General features: G+C 37.6%; 2 protein-coding genes across 4 annotated transcripts in view; one reads left to right on the forward strand and one right to left on the reverse strand.

The window, feature by feature from the left end:
• RAD9B (RAD9 checkpoint clamp component B) overlaps positions 1-9,130 on the forward strand; it is a 25,817-nt gene extending 16,687 nt beyond the window's left edge. For all 3 annotated transcript variants that reach the window (XM_049867046.1, XM_049867047.1, XM_049867048.1), the window contains exons 6-11: positions 426-532; positions 3,987-4,093; positions 4,185-4,249; positions 4,793-4,915; positions 6,010-6,250; positions 8,245-9,130. In XM_049867046.1, the coding sequence (XP_049723003.1) occupies positions 426-532; positions 3,987-4,093; positions 4,185-4,249; positions 4,793-4,915; positions 6,010-6,250; positions 8,245-8,367 (766 nt within the window). In that variant the 3' untranslated portion in view covers positions 8,368-9,130. The remainder of the gene's footprint in view (positions 1-425; positions 533-3,986; positions 4,094-4,184; positions 4,250-4,792; positions 4,916-6,009; positions 6,251-8,244) is intronic.
• A 1,109-nt stretch (positions 9,131-10,239) lies between these two features.
• Positions 10,240-14,143, reverse strand: part of PPTC7 (protein phosphatase targeting COQ7) — a 41,101-nt gene continuing 37,197 nt past the window's right edge. Inside the window, exon 6 of the mRNA XM_049867049.1 lies at positions 10,240-14,078. Within this exon, the coding sequence (XP_049723006.1) occupies positions 14,020-14,078 (59 nt within the window). The 3' untranslated portion in view covers positions 10,240-14,019. The remainder of the gene's footprint in view (positions 14,079-14,143) is intronic.

Consider the following 14,143-nt stretch of genomic DNA (forward strand, 5'->3'; position numbering starts at 1 on the left):
CAGACCTCCACCCCTAACCTCAGTCTCCAGTATAGTTCACCCCAGTTTCATCTGAACAGCTGTTTTCTGCTATCTTCCTTTGGAGTACGGTCCCAGGCCCATTTTTTCAAAATATATCTGGCATACCGAAACAGAGAATTATAGACGTTTTGTTCTGGTGTTTCGGTCGTCCTGCAGCTTGCCCGTGTCTTTAATTTAACAAGAGCACTTCTTTGGCTTTTCGCTTGGCCTTCAAATGAAGTTGCAATTTATAAATATACTAAAAATATAATGGTTCATGTATTGGAAAGAAGATAGGCAATTTTTTCTAAACCCAGGCCAGCTAGCCTGTTTATTTCCAGGCTAAAGATTTGAGTCCCAGTTAACAGGGTTTTTTTTTCCATATGCTTTTCAAACGTAGTTCATATTCTTGTTACATTTTCTAGAGTGCTCGCCGAGGCAATTGTTCTTTTTACATCAAGTCAAGAGGAAGTCACTCTTGCTGTGACTCCACTGAATGTTTGCCTCAAGAGTTCTCATGAGGAATCAATGGGTAAGGATTATGTTTGTCATGGTACTTTGATGGCTTATTACTTCTTGACTTTCTTGATTATTAACCATATAGTAAATATAAGTGGCATGATATTTATTACTAAAAAAAGAAAAAAAAATTCTTTTTTTTTTTTTTTACAAAGCAGTAAGGTTTAAAAAAGATAGTTAAAAAATTTTAACAGATCCAGGAAATGTCACACACCAGCAATTAAAATACTTGCTGAATTGCTGAATTGAAATTCAGGTTGTTTTAAAGTCAGAATGGTTATTGAGGAAAACATATTTTCAGTTAAGAATTTATAAGGTCTGCTTCTCATCTTTTGCTGTCGTTTGTGTTTAGCATGGAGCACTGGTGGTGCAGTGGTTAATCACCCAGCTGCCAACCAAAAGGTCAGCAGTTGGAATCCACCAGCCGCTCTTGGAAACCTTATAGGGCAGTTCTACTCTGTCCTGTGGAGTTGCTGTGAGTTGGAATGCCTCATGGGCAACAGGTTTGGTTTTTTTTGGTTTGGTGTTAAGCATTAAAAAAAAAGAAAAGAAACTGAGGCTAGCAATCAAGTTAAGATGATTTTTGACCACATAAGAAAAAGTAACTTTGAATTAGAAATGTAAAAAATATTCCGGATGGCCAACAGATAGGGCACAAAATAGGAATGCCCCTTAAATCAGCTCTCCCAAGAGTTATCTAGATGGAATGGAAAAACTAAGGCACAATTAACTCAGGAGTTGGGGATCAAGGAAATTTGCTAGGCAAATTTTTTGGCACAATAAGCTCTTGGTGTCTCTTTGAGCTTGGCTAATGTTTTTCTTTTCAGTGATAGTAGTAAAGGAAGAATACAAAGGAAAAAAAAAAACACAAAGGAAGAAACTATTATTTTAAAATGAGAAACCAGTAGAACCAGGGCTTAAGTTGGGTCAGATGACTTTTGCAGTGCTTAGGATGTGCCAAGTACTGTTCTAAGTGGTTACATTTTTTAATCTATTTGCTCTTCATAACGAGTCTGTGGGCTAGGTACTCTGTCATCCCAATCCTACATATGGAGAAATTGGAGAACTGGGAAAGAAGTGACGTGCCTGATGGCACCCAGTTAGGAAGTGGTGGGTTAGGATCTGAATATAGGGGGTGTGGCTCCTGAGCACTGTTTTTATTGCCTCTCTCAGATCTCATCTAGCATTCTTTTTTGGCATTTAGGAGTGCGTGTCTGGAAAATATGTACCTGGCTAGTGAAAGGGTCTGTTTTTTTTCCATAATGCCATCACTGAATAAAGATGGCCAATGAGTAACCAGGAGACACTGTCCCTAGTGAGCAGCTTTCTAATGAGTAGTTATAGTTATGGTTGGCCAGGGACCCAGTGGTTTATTATTGATCTTAATCTATGCTAGTGCACTGGGAGTGACATGAACCTTCTTAAGATGAATATTGTTTTGTCCTTTTTAAAAAAATACATAGCATTTAACTTTTATTCTTTATGTAATTCATCGTTAATCAACAAAATTAAAAATACAAAAAAAAAAAACAACTAATTTACAGAGTCACCTGAAATCCCACTTTCCAGAGGTAGTCTGAGTCCACTCAGTGGCAGTTGGTCATACATGGCTGTAAGGAAATATTGATGGCCACTATTGGCTAGCACTGACAGACACAGATGTGAGAATGGGGCTCTTAAAACAAAAGCTTGCTTAGCTGACAGGTGTGAAAATAAAATTTTGATTTCCGAAATTGGCCCCACGTACCAGTACCAGTTGCAGGCGAGTTGATTCTGCTTCATGGCGACCCCATGTGTGTCAGAGTGGAACTGTGTTCCATATGGTTTTCAATGGCTGATTTTTTCCAGAGGTATATCACCTGGCCTTTCTTCTGAGGTGCCTCTGGATGGACTTGAACCACCAGCCTTTCATTTAGAAGCCGAGCACTTAACCATTTATACCACCTGGAGACTCAAAAAACAGGCCCTACCTATAGATATAATAGGGTTGCTATGAGTTGAAACTGACTCGATGGCAACAGGTGATAGCTGTAATTATCATTGATATCTTTGTGTAACAAGGTTTTATGGAAGATATTGAATGACAGTTTCTATCTCCATATATGGTTACCTCATACATTGCTAGTGGGAATGTAAAAGGAAGCAGCCTCTGTGGAAAACAGTGCGGCAGTTTCTCAAAATGTTAAACATAGAGCTACCATATGACCCAGCACTTCCACTCCCGTGTGTATAGCCAGAAGAAATGAAAACATTTTCACAGAGAAACCTGTACATGAATGTACATAGCAGCATTAGTCATAGCCACAAAGTAGAAACAACCAGAATGTCCATTAACCGATTAATGGATAAACAAAATGTGGTATATCTATCCAGTAGAATATTATTCATCAATAAAAAGGGATACTGACACATACTACAACATGTATGAACCTTGAAAACATGCTGAGTGAAAGAAGCCAGACAGAAAAGGCCACATATTGTATGTTCCATTTATATGAAATGTCCACACCAGGCAGATCCGGAGAGAGAAGAAGATGAGTGGTGACCAGGGGCTGGGGATAGGGGAACGGGGAGTGACTGCTAATGGATCTGGGGTTTGTTTTTGGGGTGATGAAAATGTTCTAGAATTAGATAGTAACGATGGTTGCATAACACTTTGAATATACTAAAAAAACATGGATTGTAACACTTCAAAATGGTTAAAATGGTGAATTTCGTGTTATATAAATTTTATTTCAATTTTTAAAACTTAAAAATGAATTTTATGATATGAATTATATCTCAGTAAAAAATTATAAATTCACTTAAGCCACTTTTAAGTATGGTACATCTATATTATCTGTTATCTCATTTTTGCTAATAGTTTTTGAAACAAGATGGGATATAATGTTTTATATGTAAATATAAATTTTTTTCTTAGAATCAATTAGTTCTTATAGTATTCTGGTTGTTACTTTGTAACAAACCACTCCAAAACAGAGTGGCTTAAAATAATAACTTACATATCTTATGGCTCTGTGGATTGATGGGGCTCAGCTAGACAGTTCTTCCTTGGGTTCCCTCATACAGTTAGTGTCTGGGGCTGGAATCATCTGAAAATGTCCAACATGGTTCACTGATGTGGCTGGTAGTTGAAGCTGGAGCTCAGCTAGGCTGTCAACCAGTGCCCACACATATGTGGCCTCTCCATTTAACTTGGACTTCATACAGAGTGGTGGCTGTGTTCCAAGAGACAGGAAGTGGAGGCTGCCAGTCTCTTCAGGCCTGGGCCCGGAAACTGGCTCAAAGGCCTTATCTTGACCTTGGTACCTTACTGGTCGGAGTAGTCATAGAGCCCCCCCAGATTCACTTAGTGAAGAAGTGTCAAAGAATTCGTGGCTATTTTTAATCTACCACTTACAGTTTTACCTTAGTATTAAAATGTAACTATGGAACTAATTTTATTATCTTTCCATAATATTGAGCAGATTTGACTAATTCTGTGTACAGTGAGATGTCTGTTGGCCCAGATGAGTTTGACTTTTTTCAAATTGGAGTTGACACTGAGGTAACATTTTGCTTCAAAGAATTAAAGGTAAACACAAGTATTTGCGTCAGATTAAAATCCAACATTTCACTGGTAGCTTATAAAAATTTCAAGTATTTTTCTTGTTTTCTTCTCTCAGGGAATGCTGACATTTTCAGAAGCTATACATGCTCCTATATCCATTTATTTTGATTTTCCTGGAAAGTAGGTCCTTGGAAACTTTCCGAGTTTGATTATTTTCTTTTGTTACATGTTTTATCATAATAAAACTCTTTGGATCATTTTGAAAATAATTCACACTTCAGAGATTCTGTAACTTTACCAGCAACGTTTATCCAACTAAAAATATAAAGGATGCTAAATTTATAACATGGTTTTTGTTAAATTGGTAACTTGATTGAGAAAGATACATTCTTCTGCAGAGCGAAAGCAGTTTTAATTTGACACTGCTCAATAAATTGTCTAATTAGAAATTTGCATGGGGCTTAAACAAGTTAAATCTCTATGAAACTATGGTATTTCATGATATTTCAGAACTAAAATTTCAAATGAGATTGGGTTAAAATGTGTTTTATGAAATTAGATCTGATGATTTTCTGAGGGCCCTTTCAACTCTTAGGACTGTTAATTTGTGAAAAGACACAGGACTTCTACATTTTTTTTCACGCCAGAATTGTAATATTCTAACATTTTCCTAATGTCTGTAAGAAAATGACTGTCATTTTTGCTCTGATTTTCCATTTGTAGACCTATGGCTTTAAGTATTGATGATATGTTATTGGAAGCCAACTTTATTTTGGCTACATTAGTTGTTGTACCAAGTAGGACATCTTCACCGCAATCACTGTGTCTTTCACAAAAACTAAAAAGGTAAGGCCATGTTTTAACTTCTTGAATGGTTGGAGAAAAGCCATTGCACAATCTTATTCTGAAATAATTCAGTGGCATTCATTTAGGAAACAGTTGGGGATAGAACATAAGAAGGTCAGAAATTTGAATCAGGAGAAGCTACAGTAAGATCTAACTAGCATAGGACTGTCACTAATCTTGCCTCTTCTCTTCTGACCAAAATTTAACATTTCCAAATTATAGGTTTCATTTTTTAAAAGTGACACAGTGTGAAGGTTCATAGCAAAGTCAGTAATTTACTACTTCAAACTCTCTTCCTCAGACATAAGGACATTTATTATTATTTTTTTGATTTTATGTTAACTTTCTGCGGGGGCTTCACTGTAAAAATACACAGTTACTGTGGGAAATTTGGAAAATACAGAAAAGAAGAAAATAAACATCATCTATAATTGCGCCACCCAGAGGTAATCACTGTTAACATTTTGGTTCACTGTATTTTCTTGCAGAGTTTTATTTATATTTTAAAACAAAATTGGGATCATGCAGTGTATGTAGCTTTTTTTGTTTGTTTTTCAGGCCCAACACTCTTAATTTTAATGATGGCTAAATAATATCAGTTGTATGGGCAGACCGTATTTTGTTTACCCATTCGTCTGTTGATGGGCACTTGGGTGGCTTCCCCCTTTCGGCTATTGTGAATAATGTTGCAACAGCATATGTAGTTTTTTATCCTTTTTTTCCCCCCAAAATATTGTATCATGAGCATGTCCCAATATCACTGATTATGCTTGCAGATATTTTTAATGACTGCACATTTTATCATATAGATGTATCATAATTTATTTAACTGTTTTTCTAACTTGGTCCTGTTAACCATAAGACAAATAGTGTCCATGCACTTGGGTTGCTTTACTGAAAATTTTTTAATCTGTTGAGAGAATTTTTAAGCAATCACATACATAAATCTTAGCTTTCAACAATTTGTTCCATGTTATTTCAGTACCTTCTCCAAACCAGTGCCATCACTGTCATCTCACAATGATTCATTTGTTAGATTAAAAATATATTTCAAAGACAATAGTTCATTCATTTAATCCCTGTTAATCCCTCAGGTCAGACTTGATCCAGTCAAATTCAAAGACGGGTAAAAATGTGACCAGCAAGGCCCCAGAGTGTGTCTCGAGAAAAGCAGCACCCGAAAGGCTCCATCCTACCAAGTCTTCCACAAAGACCTCTGCATTGGAAAACTGCAGCACCCCTAGGATGAAAAGAGCAGAAGGAGGCATCAGTGAAGTTCCAGAAAGTAGTGCTGGCACGGCAGAGGAAGCACCAGGCTCCCCTTATCTCAGGAAGGTAAAAGGAAAATGTTGAGATGGGACTACGTCTCAGTCAAGAATTCTCATCACCTGTCTCCCTTCCCAATCTTCCTGTCACAGCCTACCTCCAATAACCTGTAAGATTAATTTGCTTACTTTTTGATGGAGGAGGGGATGAAGCCAGTCTGAAATGGAGAAAAGTCTGATTTATAGAGTATCAATACACAATAGTTGAATTGCTCATTCAGTGATTTCTAACAAGGCATATCCAAGCAGAGATTGAGTCACTTGTGTTCCACAATAAATTATGATTGTTTATAGTATCAAGTATAGTATAGACCAAGAGGCAGTTGTTCAAACAGAGCAAGGGGATACGGCATAGTTTAAAATCAAGAGAGGTGTGCATCAGGGTTGCATCCTTTCACCATACTTATTCAGTCTGACTGCTGAGCAAATAATCTGAGAAAACTGGACTATATGAAGAAGAATGTGGCATCAGGATTGGTGAAGATTCATTAACAACCTGTGACATGCAGATGATACAACCTTGCTTGCTGAAAGTGTAGAGGACTTGAAGCACTTACTAATGAAAATCAAAGGCTACAGTCTTCAGTTTGCATTACACCTCAACATAAAGAAAACAAAAATCCTCGCAAGTGGACCAGTAAGCGTGGAGAAAAGACTGGCGTTTGTCAAGAATTTCATTTTAGTTGGATCCACAATCAACACCCATGGAATCAGCAGTTAGGAAATCAAACGACACATTGCATTGGGCAACTCTGAAAAACCCATTGCTGCTGAGTTGATTTCGACGCATAGTTACCCTATAGGACAGAGTAGAACTGCCCCATAGGGTTCCCAAGGTGTGGCTGGTGGATTTGAACTGCCAACCTTTTGGTCAGCAGCCTAATGCTTAACCACTGCACCACCGGGGCTCCACAAAAGACCTCTTTAAAGTGTTAAAAAAGCAAAGATGCCACTGTGAGGACTAAGGTGCACCTGACCCAAGCCATGATATTTTCAGTTGCCTCGTATGCATGTGAAAGCTGGACAATGAATAAGGAACATCAAAGAATTGATGTCTCTGAATTATGGTGTTGGTGAAGAATATTGAGTATACCATGAACCGCCAGAAGAATGCACAAGTCTGTCTTGAAAGAAATATGGCCAGAGTGTTCCTTGGAAGTGAGGATGGCGAGACTTCATTTCACGTACTTTGTTTGGACATGTTATCAGGAGGCATCAAACCCTGGAGAAGGACACCATGCTTGGTAAAGTAGAGGGTCAGCAAAGAGGAAGACCGTCAACAAGGCGAATTGACACAGTGGCTGCGACAATGGGCTCAAACATAACGATTGTGAGAATGGCACAGGACTGGGCATTGTTTCGTTCTGTTGAACATAGGGTCGCTATGAATTAGAACTGATTGGATGGTACCAAACAACAACACAGTATTCTCTATCCTTGAATACAAATAACATGCTAAAGTCATTTAAATTTGTGATTTCCTAAAATAAGTTTCCTTCTTCTAATTTTATTTTTCAAATTTGGGAAATCGTTTATTCGTAGTAGTACAAACATAAACTTCATTCCAACAATCATCACAAATTCCTTCATAGTGGGGTCCCAATTACATTTTATTATACTACCAACATTTTACTAGATGGATGAGAAGCTTCACGGACTACTATGGTGTTAAACCTTATGAAATCTATTGAATTGAAAATAAACTTTATTAGAAACTGAAGTATCTCAAATAATGTTTCTTAGTTACAATTAGAAATTTGAAAGGAGAAATAATATTCTTCAAAGTCATCACTTTATGCTGTATAAAAAGCTTTGAGGACAGAATTTAGATGGTAAGATCTACTTATTTTTTAATTCAATGCTCTAAGTGTTTACTGAGTACTGTTACAGGTCGGTCCCATATTCCATCTTCCACAACTGGTTTGGGTTTTTTTTTTTTTTTGGTTGGTTGGTTGAACTTTCACTTTGGAATAAACAGCACGGTTAACTTTTTTGTCTCTACAGTTTTCTTGCATGTTCTTTGGAGCAGTTTCTTCTGATCAGCAACAACACTTCAAGCACCCTTCTGACGGTCTGGCAAATGGCAGCCAAGAGGACATGAATGATGGCAGTCTCTCCACATTCTAACATTTAAGCACGGGTACCGAGCTGGTCCCCAGGCCATATACTGGCTCACTTGCATTTCAAACATGTTTTTACACTTAGTACATATTGTTTTAGACTTGCAAGATGAAATGGAGAATGGGCTTCTGCTCTTCTAAATGGCATCTTATACAACAACTTTATCTAGAAATAAGTGCCTGTCAAGCTGTAATACAGTTCACCTTAAATCCGTGATGCTACTTGGGAGGGTCCAGAGTTCTCTCTGCAGAGAAAACCCCACTAGAATTCTTTAGTTCAATGCAGGCTCACTCTAGAGCTTTTCAGTTTCATCAGCTTCATAAAGGTATTTAACCTTTCATCAGCAGACATTTGGAGTGCATCAGTATAGCTGGAAACAAATTTTGTGATTAGCAGACAGGTGTATTTCATACTTGATTGCAAATGTGAGCTTTGGTGCTTTCAGAAATAGTAAAAAGGTATGCAGCCTTTTCTCATGTAATGCCATGACTTTTTTTGTACATTGCTGCTGATATTTTGTTAAAATATTTTTAGATTAAAAAACCCTGGGGGAAAAAAGGCCAAAAATAAAAATATAGAGCCACCCTTACTTTAGTCTTTCTATATATTGTAAAATTTTATTTCAGAGTCTTAGATTTTTCTGATACGATTTTTTTTTTCAGTGTGATGCAGAAAAGAATTTAATGGAAATGATGCCAAAAATTTTTGTATTATCTGACATAGAGCAGCAACCTCTACGTGCAAGAGAGCCTAGGTATGGAAGGGAACAAGGTGGAAGATAAGTGTCTGTTCCTTGCCCTTTAAGAATTAGCTTCTCACCTGCAAAAACAGACTAAAAAGTCTGGCACAAAGACACCGTTATGTAGTATTGTATACTGTGTGCCTCTTCCTTCCACAAACCTGTTTACAGTCAGTCATAACCTAACACACTGGACTCTGTAACATCTTGTTAAGTCTTTGAAACCACCAGATCACAAGGAAATGTTAGCTGGCAAGCAACTATGCTTTAGACTTGGTGAGAAATTCATAAACAAAGATAGCTGGGGGATTCGTATGGTTTTAGAACTGTGAACAGAGTTCTAACTGAAACCAGAACAAATCTGGCTCTTGTAGCTTAGTAATGAGTCACAGCTACCCACAATAACCTAATAAAAACTCAAGTTCATACCAAGATGTTCCTCAGTGAATGAAAACGGGCTTTCACCAAGCTTTTTGGGGAAACTGGCAATGCCCACATAATTTTAATTTAGTCCTTTCACACAGTAGGCTGAACATTTATGTATCTTTTGCTTACACTGATGATTAACACTGAAATCCTAATATTCTTAGCAAATGAAGATGACTACACAGAGAACTTTTATGCACAAGAGTAACGGTAGGTGTCTTTGTTGAAGTTTCCAGTTCACTCATCGTAGTAGGCAGGGGACTGAGGTCATGAACACTTGATGCTGAGTAGTAGCCTGGATGCTGCACTGGTCTATACAAGACAGTCATACTGTAAAATAACATACAATTTGTATTTTAGGATCTGGATACAGAATGCTAAATTTAAGACACCAGGTTTTTCTGTGGCTCACTCCATTACCATTTGGAAGGTGCAAAGCAGTTTTGGTTAATCTGTGTTGATGGATTTCTGAAGAAGCTAAGGTCATATAATAAATAAACCAGCTGGTGAAAAAGAGCCAAAGCAGAAAAACTAGTAGACCGATAACGACAGCTACAAAGTGTAGTCACCAAGAGCCTTAGAAATGACCTGAAGGAGACCAACAAACTCAATGTCAAGGGCAGGGTCTTGTTGGATGATATTCTATTTTTACCTAATACTGAAATTAAAAAAGAGTACACAGATTAGTATAAATACTATATTTATTAAATATCTTTACAGTTTATTTAAATGTATTTACAGAACTATTCCTGCATAAGTTATATTTCAGACATCCAATTCAGGTAATTGCCTCTTGGGTAAGACAAATAACGATAGTCTCAACAGAAAAAGCAGCTCATTAGTATATACAGATTCAAACTTGCTTCCGTTATTTAGCCATCTTTGACACAAACTACCTGGTTACAGTTAAAATTTTGACATGGACAGTTTTTAATAGGTTCAATTTTGCAAAAGATTGAATTTATTATGTATTTATTTTTACAGATAGAATCCAAATACTTTTTGTTCATAGTTTCATTTTATAAGCAAATTTTGTTTCTTTGATACTGTAAAATTTGTTAAATGCAAAAATGTGATACCGTTTCCAGGGAAATTGGGTGCTGTAGCTTCTACCAAAGATAGGCGATCTAGGATGGCGGAGAACCATGAACTCACCCCAAAGTAGAGACACACGTACAGCCCCAGCCAGTCTGGTTCACAATCTCGGAAACATCAACAGCGACTCGGGAAACTCCCACAACTCCTGCCCTGTTACTGGTGTGGTAGGTTGGTGGTACTGAAGGCGGTTTCCATCTCTGGGCTAGTGTTCTACCCAGAACAAAAGCAGCTGATAGGAAAGTCTTCTCCCAGCATGCAAAGCTTGAAATCTAGTTTCTAATCTAGACACAGGCCAACCCCCAGACATGCACACCTGGAATGAATTCTTTTGTGACTTAGTACCCATCAATCACGTTGAGCCAGTAGAGTAATTCAGGACAGATAACTTGTTTTTTCCCTTCATTCCTTAGTTCAGTTTTCAAGAGCCTATGGACTCTACTGCATCTCCATTCGGTAAAAAAAAAATTTTTTTTGTGCGCAGGCAGCTTAAGTTCATAGGAAGAAATTAGGTTCTGATATGTTTAGAGTGCACATTTTAAAACAGAACAAAATAAAAATTTCAAGCATGTGATAAAAATATTGACTTTTATAATACAGTATTGCTTTATAAATATAGATGGAAAAGCTATAAACTTTACTGGTCTTTGGTGCATCCAGAGAGGGATAAATAATTTGCCATATGTAAATTAGAAATCCAATTTTTCTCTTGTTAAAAAAGTCCCATTACATGAGGCAAATGTGTGTGTGTGTTTATAGTGCTTGACTTAAAATATAACGAGCACACACATCAGGTTCAGAGTCAGACCCACCAAGTGGTACAGCACAGTCACATCCCCAGAGGCTGGGGCCCTGTGACCTGGAATTCTAGTGTGGGTCCAATGCAGCCTCTGACCACTGAGAGGGAGAGGAGCTGCTTGGTAAGTGGCACTCCAACAGACCCCCGACAGTCACAAAATTAAGTGCATGATACAAAAAGGACAGAGAGGAAAAGAAAACAGAGAAAATACTTCATGTTACTGACCTACAGGCCAGGTCCAAAGTCAATTCCGCTGTGAAAATCAATTCTTGTCCCACTATTTTCAACATCACTGGAACACATCGTCAATTTCTAACGACCGTTTCTCAAAAAAGGAGTTGATTAAAGGAGCTGTGTAAAACCACCAAGCTAGCTGTACAACGATTGTGTTTGATGGGTTAAACAAGAGCAGAAGAAAACCAGTAACCTGACTGGCACTGCTCTTCCCAGGAATTAAGTGTAGGCATTGGAAAATTAATGCAAAATATATCCAGGTCATAAGGCTACGTACCTCTGACCAGAAATAATGAAAAACCCCAAACAAAAGAAGTTGTCGGCCCAAGTATAAATGTATTCCTCCCAACAAAGCCCTTCTGGATGCAACTTTCTTTACTTTTTAAATACAAAGACTGTGAATAGTTTGTGCAAAATAAATACCCCGCCACTTGCCATTCACGCTTCCATGTTTTATCATTGCACAACAATTTCTCATTATTTAAACTGAGTCTCCCTCCATCCTCCCCAACCCTCCCCCTCCCAACTCCTCTAGCAAAGAATTGTTTTGTCACATTAGGGTAGTTAAGGCATTCTGACATGTAATTAAAGGTGATTCAAAGAAGATACCTAACATTATGCCAATTTAGGAATAGTAGATAAATTACTGAACGGCTTACAAATGAATAACTCATTCTTATTATAAATGAAATGCCTGTTACAAGCATGATGCATTGAAATATAGTAATGACATGTACATGGTACATGTTAAACAATTTTAAATAAAACAAAAGCTTGACAGTTACTCAAATATACAGTACAAATTCACAAAACAAAATCTTTTAAAACAAGTTGAGGTAACCTCAAACATAAGTTTTAATGCAATAAACCAGGGAGTAAGTATCTCCTTTAGAGAAAAAGACTTTCTATATTCTCCTCAAGTAGATTCCTATCGGGTTTAATTGCATTCTCATCTATACATCAATGTTACCTGGCTTATATATAAAACATGGCTTTAATTTAAGGATTTCTAAGTATATATATTTTTCTACCACCAAGTTAATGAAGAAAAAAAACTGACCCCAAAATATATATCTTTACAGCAGTCAACTTGTACACAAACCTTAAAAATAAGTTTGGGCTTGCAGATAATGGGAAACTGAATGCGGGATAGTTTTATGAGGAGACTATACACTGCAAAATGGCTATTTGGAAACTGTAAACATTATTAAGCTTGATTCAGAAACCCCTAAATGTCTGTTTAGGGCAACTACAAATACCATATCATCACTAGAAGTTTTACTTGTGGACATTTGTGCTGCTGCCGCTGCACACACGATGCTCCTTCCCCGTGGGCGCAATGAATTTGGTGCACGCTCTAGAGAAAGCAGGGCTACTAATAAAAGGTCCGAGAGTAAGACTCTGGGTATTATGACCATCAAAAGCCAACAAAATTCAAGTTACATGCTGTCCATTCAACCCATTAGGCCTGCGGGCTTTGAGCTACCATGCAGGGGCATCCTACCTGATAGCTGGGAGGAATTTCAGCTATAACATTAATTTCTAGGTGTTGAGGAGTCTGACATCCTTGAGTAGTACATCCACTAAAAAAAATTTGGTAAGGAGTCTCCCTCACCCCTCCTATGGATTGGGCCACCAGCCTGTGATTTGGACTAATCAACAAACGGCCAAAATTTAATCACAAGAGCACAATTAAGCATCTTTTAAAAAGCACGACACATATGCTTCCAAAGAACTAAAATGAATTTTCCTCCCAATTTCTAACAAAAAAAGCTCCCAGGATCAAGATTCCATAACCCGGAGCCAAAGTTTTAGAGCAGAACTATAAACCCCTGAAAAAACAGGAGTTTATAATAAAAAAACATAAAGCCACATCCAATCATCATAACAAAGACTATGCTTGTGTAGTACACATGTAACTTTTTTTGGATGAAATATATATGTTTCTAATAGACGTATCATAACATTTGATTTGTTAGATTTTAAAAATCCCTTTACACGATGTAGTTTTGAATTTGCTGTACCAACATTACTCATTTTCAACGCTTCAACTACTTTTGAAAGGTAACGGCCATTTTGACTTTGAAAGTCCCCATCCCATCACGGAAAAGGACAAGGAGAAACGAAGGCCAGTCTTCAAATCTCGATCCTCTTCAGTTGTTGCTGGCAGACATGAGCTAGTGAATGACAGTAGTGGTTCTCAACAAAGAGCTCAACTGGGTCTCAAAAAGACAGGCCAAAGGTTCACATCACTGGCCAGTGAGAATCAGTGGCAAAGAAACGTGGTCCCGCCCGCAGAATCAGCACACGGCAGGGGACAGTTTGGGACGGTGAAAGGAAAGGCAGGAGCTGACATCTAGATGAGTCAGTCTGTATACTCGGCCACAATTGAAAGGAGGACGGTGATGTCATCTGGCTTTCCGCCTAAAATGAAAACGCAGTAATACACTGTAAAAGCAAAGTCCATCAAGATGTAAAACCTAAGTGCT

This window comes from Elephas maximus, chromosome 22, assembly GCF_024166365.1.
Source record: "Elephas maximus indicus isolate mEleMax1 chromosome 22, mEleMax1 primary haplotype, whole genome shotgun sequence".
In the NCBI taxonomy this organism is placed as follows: domain Eukaryota; kingdom Metazoa; phylum Chordata; class Mammalia; order Proboscidea; family Elephantidae; genus Elephas; species Elephas maximus.